The sequence below is a fragment of the Pseudonaja textilis genome, chromosome 1 (genome assembly GCF_049901715.1).
Source record: "Pseudonaja textilis isolate UNSWEBS1 chromosome 1, rPseTex1.2, whole genome shotgun sequence".
Lineage (NCBI taxonomy): Eukaryota > Metazoa > Chordata > Lepidosauria > Squamata > Elapidae > Pseudonaja > Pseudonaja textilis.
In genome coordinates this window covers 217,830,310-217,845,028 of record NC_141990.1, presented here as the reverse complement: position 1 = coordinate 217,845,028, position 14,719 = coordinate 217,830,310, and the positions used below count along the sequence as shown (strand labels likewise).

Below are 14,719 nucleotides of genomic sequence, written 5' to 3'. Positions count from 1 at the left end.
CATAAAGACCCCTCCCATCCAAACTAAGAAGAACAGTTCAAAATTTCCCTGGAAAATGAGGAATCAGAAATACTTCCTTAGCCATGACCTTCCTTAGCCATGAATGGAGCAAATGCTTTTCCTCTAAATATTATTTTAATCAGTGACTGAAAAGTGTTTGATTCTGATTCTTTGTTGGTCCTTGTGACCACCAGAAGCTGCCAATAGTTTTCCTTTAATCCTTGACTGAGAGACAGAGGCACAATCAATTGGGTAGGAATAAGTCTAGATCCAAGTTGCCATAACATAACAGAAATAATTTGCATTAATTCTGAAACAATTTTTAGATACTCTTATGTCTCCTCAGTATCTTCACAACATTTTAAAGTTGAAGTTACCAAAGCAAAGAAGGTAAAGTAAAGCTTCAAAAGAAATAACAGAGAATTTTTTTACTTTTTTGTTGTGTTTGGGGTTTTTTGGCCAAGGTCCACTGGCTGAGTAACACACTAAGTGGCTATGAAGAAGAATGTTTCCTCAGAAGTAATTTCCTTCTGAAAATCAGGGATGTGCTGCCATCCAGAATATGCTTGTTCCAAAAATAGATCTTCATTCTTGTCACCTTCCTCATGAAGACAGACTCCTGCCTTAAGGCCTTCAAGAATTCCCAAAGAACTACAACATTTTCTGCATTAGCTGAAAGACCTAATGTTTCAGAATGTGAGTGGCTTTTGAGAGGATTCTATATCTATGTAGTTGTTATTTCCCAGCCAAGAAAAATGAAAAACAATAATCCAGGACAGTAAAAAATAAGTGGCTGCACATATTTATGTATTTTGAGACTCGGCTGAACAGTCATCCCTCTACAAGCAGGAAAAAAGAACCGTCATTGGATGTGGAAATTGAAGACGCATGCGGTATTAGAGGAAATTATGTCACTTGCATGTCTCTCTGCTATCTGATTTTTGACACTCAGGAACCTGTGCAATTACTGACCTCAACACAGACTAGGAAGTAGGCTCTTTTTCAGAACAGATGGCTTTGTTTTAATTTGTTCTCCACGCAGTTCCTACCTCAGGAAAGTTTCTACTGCAAGCTGGTTTTCCCCAACAAGTAGTTATGCTGGTTGCAGTGTAGAAATGCTATTGTTTAGGTCCTACTCGGAAGATAGAGAGAAAAGCTTCAGTTGAAGTGTCTTGTCATCATTTACAATTCAGGTAGTGAATCCACCAAGACAATTTGGAATTAAAAAAAAAAGAATTATAAATTCTGATGATCTTGCAAGGACAAGAGATTTTATTTTATTATTTTATGTTATTTTAGATTAGTGTCCTACAATGGAAATACAGGTACTTGGAAAACTTACTACTATTTGTTTAGTGACCATTTGAAATTACAATGGCACTGAAAAAAGTGACTTATGACCTTTAATCTGTTGCAGCATCCCCATGGTCATGTGATCAAAATTCTGACACTTGGCAACTGGCTTATATTTATGATTGCAATGTCCTGGGATCATGTGATCATCTTTTGCAACCTTCTGATAAGCAAAGTCAATAGGGAAGCCAGATTCACTTAACCGGGTTACTGACTTAACAAGCTCAATGGTTCATCAAACTACTGTGGAAAGAAAAGTCATACAATAGGGCAAAAGTTACTTAACTCACTTAGCAACAGAAATATAAGGGGGAAATGTCATATCTAGCACTTGCAAAAAATAGGAGTCAGAGATCATAAATATCTACAGCAAAGATGCTTAGAGAAAGCAAATAACTTTTGAACAGATTGAGAAAAACCCAAACTAACAAACAAATAAACCCTCACTTCAGGCTGTAAATTGAAAAGGAAAGATTTATGCCTACCTCTCCAGTGGCAATACCTTCCTTAATTTTCTTATTGTTTACTGTACTTCTAGAGTACCTTGGAGGAAAAGACAGCAGTTTTAAAAAATGCATACAATGTTCAAAGTAAAACCCTGTGGGGATTTGACAGAATAAGACAGGAGATATGGAGAGAAAGCTCCACAAAGCTCAGGCTAAAGTTTGAATGTTTAATATGTTTTACTCCTTTTTTTTTTCCCCAGACAGATCACAATGCTGTACAACAGTAATGACCCTGTCTTACTATGGACAGCTTAACCACGAGTTATCTTTAAAAAGGAAATGGCACAACTCCAGGGATCTTTGTGTCCCTTAGAAGGTTCACCCAGAAACTTCTGTATGTTGTTGCAAAGTGATACATTTTTTTAAAATGTTAATTCAAAGAAATAATGTTAGATATGTAATTAGAAAGTAATCACATTAGCTTTAAGTGTTGTGCAGTGCTTTGGATTTGGTCTGAAAAGGGCTTCGGAACATGTAGGACATGAATGTAGAAGCTGCCTGCAACTCTTTAGAGAAGTCATGCCTGCTCTTGGGTGACTTGGAGGCAGCATAGGCCAGCTGTGCAATTGGGAAAAGAATACAGACAGGTGTTAGGTTCACACTTCTAGGTGCCTTGAGGTATCTTTCCAAATGGTTTCTGAAGCACAGCCTCATTAATTAAAAGCAATTTTAATTATAGGCATGTACTTGCTAAATTGATGAACCAGATCTCTTAGCTGGCGTTCAAAAAAGAACTAAAAATACACGTTTTAAACCAAGCTTGACATGCTGATGATTTTAAGTTTAAGACTACAATATTCATGGATTTAACTCTGGCTTTTATTTTATTAGCATCAGCCACTGGGAATTGCTGACTTATAGCAGTGTGCAAGTGAAATGAATAAGGCTAACATAAGCAAAATGAAATCATGCAGTTGGCCTATTGCAATAAATTCTACCTGAGAGGATTTTTGAAGATACCTTTGATTAGGGCTATCAAACTCCCAGCCTACGAGCCGAATGCGTCATGCACTGGCCATGCCCATGCCTGGTTTAGTGAAGGGGGGAAAAGTCCTGATATCTTACGTGATGCTGCCATGATGACGTGAGTTTGCCATCCCTGCCTTGGATGCTGACAGTGTAATAACTACAGTGATCACCATGGCCATGATTCTGCCTCTCCTATCAGAGGCAGAGACATATGAAGTAAATAAATCCCACCTTTCCACGAAGTGAAGGGGATACAAACTAGAAATCAGACCTTCTCAGAAGTAGGCCTTATATTATGGGATATTTTGCCCCTCACAGGCATGCATTTTATATATTTATCCCACTTTTATTACTTTTATGAATAACTCAAAGCAGCAAGCAAAATCAATACTTCTTCCTTTTCTGCAGAATTTTACAACTTTACCCTTAGTGCTTTATCCCTTTGCTCCTGGCTTTCAGAAACTGTCTTTTTTTAGCCAAGCCTTGGACAGTTTTAGCATCTAAAGAGGATGGAAGATAGTTATCTGATTTTATTTTGGATTTTATGGTCATTTAATTTATTTTGTTGATAATTGTGTCTCTTTTTGAGATTCTTTTATGCAGTGTAGTTCCTAGTGATTTGGGGAAGTATCTAAACATTTGGTTCTTCATTTAGATTTGCCTACTGCTTTCTACTGTTTTTTTTTTTCCTAGTTCTTAATAAATCTGCAAATATATGTATGTTTTACAAAGCCAGTTCTACCCTGATGTTAATATACTAGAGATGTTAACATTTATAGTCTGATGAACATACCTTTGTCTACACATGTATGGAGTCATTTGGGTTGGATTTTTAAATACAGTTGATTAGGCTGGTCTAGGGATGTCAGCATCTATTTATTAAACTTATATGCCACCCATCTCACCAAAGGTGACTTTAGGCAGCCTACAATCATTCAATGTTTTCATTAAGCTCACTTTATCCAAAGATCAACTTCATACTGAGTCTTTACTCTGTCATCTTAAAGGAAGATATCTGAACTGTCTAAGATGAATTTCCTCATGAGGAGTTCTGTACTGGTAAAATCACTCTCCAGGGATGAAGTTGTACTTTTACCTATACAGAATATGACCTATGTATTATATTTGTTCATAAAAATATTATTTGCTTGTTTTTCTATAACATATTAAAATCTTACATAAAACTAAAAGCAATTTCATACTTTTTATTGTTCTATTTTGGAATTTAAAAATCATTTTCAATTATGTTACAGAATTAAAATACACTGTTTATACTTCTACACTGTCTATACTTTCCTGGAAGCACTTCTTTCCCCTCAAATTCAGTTGATGGGAGAAGGGGCAATTTCAACAGCTGCTGAAAAATGAGGGATTTGGTTTCCTGAAACCAATTTGCAGCATATCATTCAAAGGGCAAAAGTAAACCTCAGCCTATAAAAAAGTCCCATATTCCTATTACAAAACCTTACAGAATCCCAGACTCTCAGTGTTGAAGGTATGTGTCTGGACAATCTTTGAAATTATTAAGTGAGTGGAAGGCGAAACCCCCTTGGCATTATTTGAAAGTTAGGAAAACCTCAGCCTTTATGCCAACTTTGTTAAACGTGAATCTTTGAGACTTGGGGAGCCACAAGAGTGGCTGCAGACTTTAAAACAGTTTCAAGAGCTGCGATCATCCAAAAAAAAACCCAACCAAATAACCAATAAGCAATGGGGAAAAGTCTGCTTGAAGCTGTGAAGATGGTTGAAACGTTAAGATTTCAGGAATGAAGGCAAATATACATATCCCAAGATAATGTTGCAGGATCCAATCTGGGTAGGTCAAAGGCAAAGAGAAGTTCCCTGAAGATGGGCTCCAGCATGACTCTGAAAGCTGGACAAAACTTCTGGTCCCAGTGACTGAGCCAGTTTGGATCCTGCAGCATTAGATTTCAGCTGTTCTCAGCATTGGTTCCTGAGGTTTTGTAGCAATAATAAAATAAAAATCTCCCTTAAGACTGGAGACAGCATGCATATAACCATTTAAGGTTTTGCAGAATTATGGGGAATGGTGGTGACTTTTTACTTTCTCCTGAATTTTTAAAAAAAACTTCCAATGTAAAGCAAAGCCCTCGGATTTCCTAGCAACTTTCCATTAAAGTACTAGCAGGTTTTCAAATCCTGCTTAGCTGTTTCAAGCTCCTGTTATTCCTGGCCAATATTGTCATTTTTCAGAACTGTAGTTCAAAAATTTGTGTAAACTAAAAAAAAAAAAAAAGGTACGCAGTGGTGTATTAGCAAAATACACTTTCTGAAGCATATGGTATAAGTACTTTCATAAACTGGAGATAGCATGGTTTGAGAAGGGTTTGTTTATCTACTGGCATAAACTGTATATCAGACAATCAATTATTCTCAGCAAACATTAAGAATGTTAATATTATCTTAATATTCTATTCTAGTTTCTTCAGTGATTCTGGACAGCCATATAGACAAGCTTTGAAAAACTATGTACATTTGCAGCCAGGCGAGAATAAGTCAATTAGAAAGAAAATCAGGGACTTGGATTTGCAACATGTGCTATTTCATATAAGAGCACTGAACTGAATGTCATTCACATTATCAATACGTACTGTTTGTCTTCAACCAGGATGGGCAACTTGCAGCCCTTTGGCTGAATGTAGCTTTGGAAAGACTAAACTGCCGAATTTCCATTTTCTCCCATTGTGGAGTGAGAAACACATGAACACTGGAGTTGAAATTTAAACAAATTAAGAGAACACAACACACACACACAATCCCCAGTTCGCCCAAACAAGGGAAAAAAGAAAAAAAGAGAATTTTCCTGTCTTGCATTTTTATTATTTCTTGTATACTGCTCAATAAGATATGTTTCCAACTACTTCACATCATTAACCCAGCCCTCATTCCAAAGGAAGTATGTACTCTAGCAGAAACAAATATTACTCGCTCATGTTGTGATATCCCAACAGAACTTTAGTGAGTAATATAATTTCAACTATTTCTGTTTCAAAATAACAAGGAATGAGTCCCTCTTTAAGTAAGCTTAACATGAAAAAGAAATGGGAAATGATGTTTATGATGGAAATCCACTTTTCAGCAGTAATGGCATATTTTTTCCCGAAAAGTGTTACAAACAGTAATTTTCAGCAGAATTTGTCATTTTAATTTGGAGAGATCCCTGTGGCGAAACATGTGTTGCAGAACAAATTATATGAGAGGCTGCCCCGCTTTAGAGATTTTGCAGAGTCAACTGGCTTATCTGGTTGTCCATGTACCTTCATTCAGCAAACAAGCAGTCATTGTTTCAGAAATGGATTTAATGACAGTAATGATGGCAATATCTTGGGATAGCTTATTAATATGGGTTCCTCATACTGTTTCCTGCTGGTTTTATATGCCAGGTGGTTGGCACTAGAGATGATCTGGATTGGGGGTGGAAATAAATCACTCTCCAAAGATGCTTCTGTAGCTCTTATCAGAGTCCTAATCTACAAGAAAGCCTTTGTTATTCCTTCACCAGACAATACTGTACATTTGCCTGGATTTTAAAAAAAAATGGTGATAGTCATCTAAATTAGATATGTTTCTGTTCTTCTCTGGGGAAAAGACATCAAATCATAGCCAATTTGTGTCCAACCACTCATATCTGCTCTATGTTAATCAGGAATAATTGCATTCCAATTATGCAAGTGAAAATGTATTATGTACTCTTCCTGATTGGCTCTATAATATCTTCAGAAAACAGAATTAAATAAAAGCAGCAGGCTGGATTTGGAACACTTTGACTTAGGGATATAGAGGGATGTAGCTTTCTAAATACAGATTTTTCTGGAAACCTCTCTCTACAAGTGCTGTGCATCAACAATCAATTCACCAATTCTCTTTCCCATGGTATGTTTGAAAAGTCAAAAGCTTAAAAGGTAACTTGGTACATATCACAGACTTGAAACATCCTGATTAGCTTGTTAAAACTGCCATTGTTGTTGTTTCTCTTCGATTCTTCTCTCACCAGATATGGCAATGTCGATGATTCACACTTTTTTCCTCTCCACAATCGTGATATCCAGGGTGTTGTGTTCCAAAATATTATCAGTCTGTATTCGAAAGTCCTACAGTAGTTTTGCATGCTCATTTTTTAACACTTTTTCAGGTTGTTGTTGTTGTTGTTGTTGTTGTTGTTGTTGTTATTATTATTATTATTATTATTATTATTATTATTATTATTATTATTATTATTATTATTATTATTATCTGCCACTGTGGTGGATGGGCAAGCTGTGGGAACATTTTTCCCTTGGGAGTCAAGGACATTCAGCCTGCACCTGTGGAGGCGTGACTGGAAGTCAACCAAAGATGGGACAGTGACCTGATTCGACCATGTGATGCACATGTGGATGGAGGGGAAGGAACTTTTACTCTGGGTGGGGAAAACCTGGGGCTTTCGGATTCGGGTTTTCCCAGATGTGCCAATATGACATCTCTAATAAATTCATGCATTGAGAAAGATGCCTGCCTCAGAGTTTTGATTCTCTTGGGGGTATTACTTGGAACACTCATTTAACGACCATACATAGTTATAGGCCACGATGAAAAAGTAACTTTATGACCAATCCTCTCATGTACAATCATATCAGGTCTGTAAAGCCACAGGAAAGCTGACATAAGAGCCTAAGTCAAGGTTTCATTTTGCAACCATCTTGCTTAATAATCCAGTTGCCAATCCCAATTGTGATTGCTAAACAAAGAGTACCTGGATACAGAAAACTTTTTTTTAGAAATCCTACAGAGAGATTCTTCTATCTGTTGATATGTTGTATTTATTCAAAAAATAAATAGTTGTGGATCCTAGATCACATGTACTAGATCAGCAGTCGCCAACCGGTGGGCCACAGCCCACTGATGGTCCGTGAGAAAATTTTGGTGGTCCGCAGAGAAATGTCACTCCCAGAGCACCCCCAAAAGCAATTAATCCAGGCTGTACAGGAACACAAGGCTACGGTGCCCACGTGGCCCATGGGAACCCTCCCTGCCCACTCACTCTTTATCTGGCAAACTTGCCTGCAAAGTTGCTATTTTTCCTTTTTTCCCCCAACCATCAGCTGTTCTGCTGTGCCAGGAGATTTAGATTAGCTAGAAAGCAGGAAACCGTTGGATTTCTTGCTTTCTAGCTAATCTTTAGATCTTCGGCTCTGCTTTTAAGCAGAGCCGAACCTTCCTTAGGACTGAAGCTTCTATTTTTCAGTGCAAGTAGCCGATGGCAGAATCATAGATCTTTAATTGAATCTGTGATTCTGTGAGCAACTCAATCTGCCTGCCTGCTTTGCCTGATTTTGGGTAAAAGTTGCTCCTTTTTAAATAAAAAAAATCAATATTTACGTACACAGTGTGTTGTGAGTTAATTTTGTGAGTTTGCTTGCAAGCAAATTTTATGTGACAGACTCAGCTAGCTGATGGCAGAAACACAGATCTGTGAATGAATCTGATTCTGTGTGCAATTCAATTTGCCTGCTTGCTTTGCCTGATTTTGGGTAAAAGTTGCTCTTTTTTATTTAAAAAATCAATTTTTACATATTTATAATATTTACGTACAATCCATGCCCAGCCAGTCACATGATCACCAAGCCACACTCACAAATTAGGCCACACCCACAGAACCGGTTATTAAGAAATTTGAACCCCACCCCTGCCTCTGTGTGTGTGTGTGTATGTGAGGGGAGGGAGAGGGAGAGAGAGAGAGAGGTTAGATCTCTCTCTCTCTCTCTCTCTCTCTCTCTCTCTCCCACCATCAGCAAGCCACTGTCAGTCAAAATTCATATTAATGGTCCCCAGGATTTAAAATTATGAGTGGTGATTCCTGAGGTCCAAAAGTTTGGTGACCCCTGTACTAGATCACATTATCCAATTATTATATTTTATTGAATGCGTTGAATGACAAAATGATTTGAAATTATTTGCTGTTTTAAGGTAACCTTTACACATATGAACTCTACATACTCAATAAGTGGCCTAATCAAAAGTCTAGCTGAGAAGACTCATCTTTTAATGTAAACATACTTAATTAAAATGAAAAATTCATGATGTTTTCATACATATGACACTGCCTAATCACAATGAAACATCAGTTCAATAACACTGCAAATGTTTTGTTTGTTATAAAACATCCACATTCATATTCCATTGTTATCAACAATGGTTTGTATTTCTGCTCTTCTGAGAATGAGAATATAACACTGCAGGGGCAAGATAACAAGCTGCAGGATTAGGTCCCCACAGCCAGAAGGCTTCCAAACAACAGTACAGCATCAGTCTGCTCTTTCTTTCTTTCTTTCTTTCTTTCTTTCTTTCTTTCTTTCTTTCTTTCTTTCTTTCTTTCTTTCTTTCTTTCTTTCTTTCTTTCTTTCTTTCTTTCTTTCTTTCTTTCTTTCTTTCTTTCTTTCTTTCTTTCTTTCTTTCTTTCTTTCTTTCCTTCCTTCCTTCCTCCCCCCCTCCCTCCCTCCCTCCTTATAAAACATCCCACAAAACAGTTTTTCTCCAATGGAGAAATGTCTCAATTTCTCTGTAGTGCCTGCAGGAAATTTGGAGAAATGGTAGCAGGCAAGAAGGCAGACACTGTTTCCACCAAATCAAGCTAATTATTCATTTTTCAAGGAGGAAAATAACCAGACAGGGAGGGAGAAAATGTACCTTCCCTTCCTTCCTTTTATGAAAGGAAGCAAAAGTAATCTAGACTTTTTCTGTTTATCATGAGACAGGAAGTGATTTTTTTTTCTCCCTTTAAATAATGGGAAGTAAGGGAGGGTATCATTCAATGAACTTCTCATAATGATTGCCTCCAACATAGAGTCACCACCAAGAGGGGCTCATAACACCCCTCATTTTTACCAGAGGAGAGGCAGCAAGACACATGGTTTCCTATGTACATATCTCTCTGGCCTTTTGGATAGGCCTGTAATCCCATCCAAGAAGGCAATTCTTAATGATTTCTCATATATTTCTTAAAGATTTCTCATATATTTGTCAAAGATATTGTCCTTAAAATGAAAGTTCCAAGGCAACTGGAAACATTAAAAAAAAAAAAGCAATTCACAACAAAACGTTTTGCTGATTTGAACTTTTGCTTGCACCCTGTTGCGCGGTGGAGGCTATCACACTGCTAGGACCAAACTGTGAGGCAAGAGGTCCTTGCAAAGAATTTTATCAGCAGTAATTTTGTATATTTGGGCCTTAAACGCATATTAAAACCTACTGGAACAAAAAATGTTCTAAAGAATTGCCTTTGGGGGATAGCCAACATATGAAAAACTTCATAAAAATACAGCTTTATTGCCTCCAGGTCAACATTTTTGTTCATTCTTTATTTTTTTTTCCCTTAATGCAAGATAAGACATAAAATCTCTCAAGGACATTTAAACAAAATGGGCACCAGCCGAGAAAAGTTTTTCTAATATGCTTTTTACAATAGCAGAGCATCAATTCTGTGTTTGTCTTCTAGATGCAATCCTTCAGTTATGGTGAAATTTCTGACACTAAATAAAATGAACGTACATAGCCCTCTTTGATTAAAAGACTATAGATAGTCCTTGACTAAGTCTTACAACCATTATTCAGCCCAAGTAACACAGTTTTAACTGAAACTGGCTGCCCATTGATTTTGCTTGTCAGAAGGTTGCAAAAGATTATCTCATGACCCTAGAACACTGCAACTGTCATAAATATGAGCCATTTGCCAAGGGTCTGAATGTTGATCGTGCTAACATGGGAATGCTGCAATAGTTGTGTGAAAAACACTCAAGTCACTTTTTTCAGTGCCATTGTAACCTCAAACAGTCACACTAAATGAACTGTTATACATTGAGGACTACCTGTATTCTGGGGTGAATGTTACTTTCAAATGGAAATGGGATGGGTTTTAGATAATGTTGGATTAGATGACCTGCTGTTCTTTTGTGTGCTTGCAGTTTTATGATGCACCTAATCATATTGATGCTGGAATAATTATTCCAAAGATGAGCAGCATCAGTATATGGCCTGGCCTGACAAATGCTGGAAAACATCTTTTTTTATTTTATATATTGGCATGGACAGATTTACCTAATAATCTATGGGAAGGACCCTTGACACATTTTCTCCTATCAGTGGCACATTTTTGCAAGGAAGCCAGCAGCCTGACCCTCCCAATATTCTGTATTTAGCACAACAGCAGAAGAATGTTAATGCCATGCAGGCAGAGAAGGCACTGTAGAAGAATTAAAGGGATGCATCTTGATTTTCTATATGGTAGATACTGAAGCTTGTATTAGAAGGGGCGGAGGGGGTGACAGTATTTTGAAAGGGCCCATATGTCCTAGTGAAATGAGTTTTGGGGGGTCAATGGGTTATCATAACTCCAAGGATCCTCCCCACTTCCTGTCAAGAGTAGCTCAAGCCATCAGAAAGCTTGAAGAAGAAATCTTTTCACAGGCAGTCCTTGAGTTAGGACCATAATTGAGCCCCCAATTAAGGCCATGAAGTGGGTCAGATGACCAGAATCAATTTTACAACTTATGAGGGCAGTTAAGTGAGCATAGTCTCTGTAAAGTGAATGTGGCAGCCATTAAGCAAATCCATTGTTTGCTACGATGTGGTTTTTGCCGAACACTGCAAGTCAACACCAGTTTCTGGCAAATATGTCATGTGATCATGGGGCACTGCAAATGGCTGAGGGCCCAAAATGTGGTCATTTGATTTCAGGCAGACAGAGGGAGGCAGATGTTGGATTTTCGTAACTTTTTCAGAATCCAGCATAACTTCGGTCACTATATATCTGGCCTTAAGTTAAGGACTACCTGCAGATCCAATTCTCTTCTGGAGCAATTTGTTATTTAGGAATTGGGAAAAGCAAATGGCAGTTCCCATGCCGTAGCTGCATAACACTCCTCCTTAAACCTCCACTGCTAGGCCTATTCTGTACTCAAAGTTCAGGAAGTCCTCATGAATCAGAAAAACAGGTGAAGGGAAAGCAAGGCAGCTTGGCTTGGATCTCTTCAAACCTGGAGCTGACACAGCTGCTTCAAGAGTAGAGAAAAGCTATTCCTGAGGGGTGGTATCCTGTCAGGCAGAACTGGAAGCTCTGAAATTCAGGTGTTAAGGGGGATGCTGTCTGCCTTCTTACATTAAAAGGAAGCCTGTGCATTGTGTACTTTTTTCTCAATCAATCCAAACCCCTAGAGAATTATTTTGCACACATACTATAATCTTTTCATACCTACATTGACAATTATTGAAAACATGCAATCCAGTTTATTTTGGATTCCAATAAATGTGCAATCCAATTTATTTTGGATTCCAATCAGCTATAATGAAACACTGCAAAATAAGAGGAAATCCAATAGAAGTCACTGGGTCATTGGTCTCCTAAACACTGGTGACTCTATAGATGTGCATTAGCTCTATTACCATGAAAGTCCCACATAATAAAGAAAACTTTTTCCCCAGAACAAGTAAAATCTCTATTTTAGAAGGGAATCAATTGTTTTCTTTTGTGGGCTACATTCCTTTGAAAATAATTTCTTGGGGATACCTTAGGTGGGGCTTTAAGTGAGCAGTGGATGGATTCAAAACCAAAGTGAGATCATTGGTGCATCTTTTCTGACACCTCTTAAATCCTCCATTGCCTGTATCTTATCTGCCTATCTGTATCTTTTACTCCTTTTTTTCATGAACAGTTCTAGAAATGGGACAGATTGGTGCCATTGCTTATAGACAAATTGATTTTGGGTGTGCTCATAGGATCCCAGAGTAGCAACTATTTGCATTTTACTTTAGTAAGTCAAAATAAAAGCCATTGACTCAGAGCTACCAAAAATCAAAGGCATAATTGCAAAAGCGGTGCATTTGCACATATTTTCGCAGAGGAGGAAAGACAGCAAAATATCTTGCATCCTTCCCTTGAAACTCCACCTAACAACTGGAAAACATGTTTACACATTTCCACTGAAGCAGGATACTGGTCTCAATGCCATCCCATCATTTGGCAATCTGACAACTTTGGATGAAGTCAAAACTTAGTCAACAACAATTAGTTTATGTTAATATATCTGCTCTCACAGACCTTCACATCCTTTGATAACCGGCTGTGGCCTGAACACGTGACAGGAGCGAAAGTCTCCATTGTACTGGATTTGCTCTTCCCCTACATCTTTTTTTCTGTTGGTTTTAAAGAGGGAGGAAGGGCCTAATTTTGATGTAAGGTACTTCTGTTCAAGCCACATTCTCTGATATTATGGGTAAAAATACTAACAGCGTTGAACGTTATGAAACCAGTTCCCGATAAGTTCCCATCCCTCTCTAGCTTGCAATATGATCTCGGCCTAACTTCTCAGTCCTCAGGGTCGGGTTGATGATCAAGTGTTGGTTCACCACCCACATGAATCTCCCTGGGCTACCTCGGTTCCTGCTCTAACTTTTCACCAAAGTACATAACATTCTGGAAACAGGAAACAGGCCCACCCTCCTTCCCCCCTCAATCGGCTGTCATTCAGTGGCTGTAACACCAGTTCTGAGAAACGATTAGAAAACAAAAATGCATTGTGGCTAAATATAGACCGTCAGTTTGGGGCTAGGCTCTCATGTTACCGAGAGACAGTACCGAGAGACAGTCTGTATTTGAGCAAGGTGCTAATGCTTCAAAGAGGGCACAGAGAAAGAAGCAGAACGCAGTTCAACAGCTGCATTTCTCTAGCTTTAGTGAAAAGGAAAATCGACCCCTTAATCGCTCCTTTTCAGCTCCCCTTTCAATTACATTTCAGCTGTGCCGTTAAAATAAATATATATAAAAGGTTTATCTTCCCAAACGACTGTTGTAATTGGATTCCTGTCTCGTCCCAAGCACGCCTGCACAACTTTCGGTTTTTTTCTGCTTGGTTTTCACACCCACCAACACTCGTAAATGCAAGCAAGAGTATAGAGTAAAGGAGTAAAGTTTCCAGAAGTTACTTTAGAAAGTTTTCTGAGAAGAGAGAGAGAGCAAGGAAGCGATCCCCCCCCGTTTTTTTTAAACACACCAAAGCGTAAAATTTGTACGTTTGTCATTTTGCACAAGGAGGCGTTTTTGAGTACTCACGCGGAGCAGAAGTTGTACTGTTAGGGAAATTCATCCTGTAAGCATTCAGAAATGCTTCCCCTTTGCTTTTTTTTTTCCCCACTGACTGTGCTTTCCTATCCACGTCCAAAGATGAATGAAGCAAAGCTGCAGCATAGACCAGGGAAGCAAACGGGAGAAAGCCTCGCTTGTTCAGATGCTTCCAGCATGGTTCTTGACCATTTACCACTGGAAAAGGAAACGGCACATTCAGCTCACATGAAAAGGGGAGGGGCCTTGCTTTTTTAGATAAGCAACAGCTTCTCTTTTTTTTTTTTCGTTCAATCTTCCTCTTCTGCCAATGTTTACTGTGGGACATTTCCACCTTTAGCAAGGGATACGGTTTATATTGTTCTTTTGCCTCTACATCAACAGGTTTTGCAGAGTTTTGCAATTTTTCTAAAACTTAAAAAAAAACTTATGAGAGAAGCAGTAGAAAAACTTAAAAAATGAAGCACAAAATGAGAAGTCCCATCTTTTAATTTCTAGCTTGTTGTAAAATCTTAAGATGGCCTTGAAGCCAGCTAAAATGTTATGTATTCTCCGTAGTAAATCAATAATAATACATAGAATACTTCTCTTACAAGATTGTAAGGGAAGTATTATATGTATATATTATATATACTATGGGTTGTAATATAAGGATTATCTAAATGATAGCAGTGCTCCATATCTCAGTGGCTGCCACAAAGAAGGAGTCAAACTATTCTCCAAAGCACCTGAGGGCAGGACAAGAAACAATGGGTAGAAACTAACCAAGGAGAGAAGC

At 38.1% G+C, this 14,719-nt stretch overlaps 1 protein-coding gene across 1 annotated transcript in view; it reads right to left on the bottom strand.

Annotated features, from left to right (window-relative positions):
• Positions 1–14,156, bottom strand: part of GYPC (glycophorin C (Gerbich blood group)) — a 52,160-nt gene extending 38,004 nt beyond the window's left edge. The window contains exon 1 of the mRNA XM_026707926.2: positions 13,933–14,156. Within this exon, the coding sequence (XP_026563711.1) occupies positions 13,933–13,966 (34 nt within the window). The 5' untranslated portion in view covers positions 13,967–14,156. The remainder of the gene's footprint in view (positions 1–13,932) is intronic.
• Between the last annotated feature and the right edge of the window lie 563 nt (positions 14,157–14,719).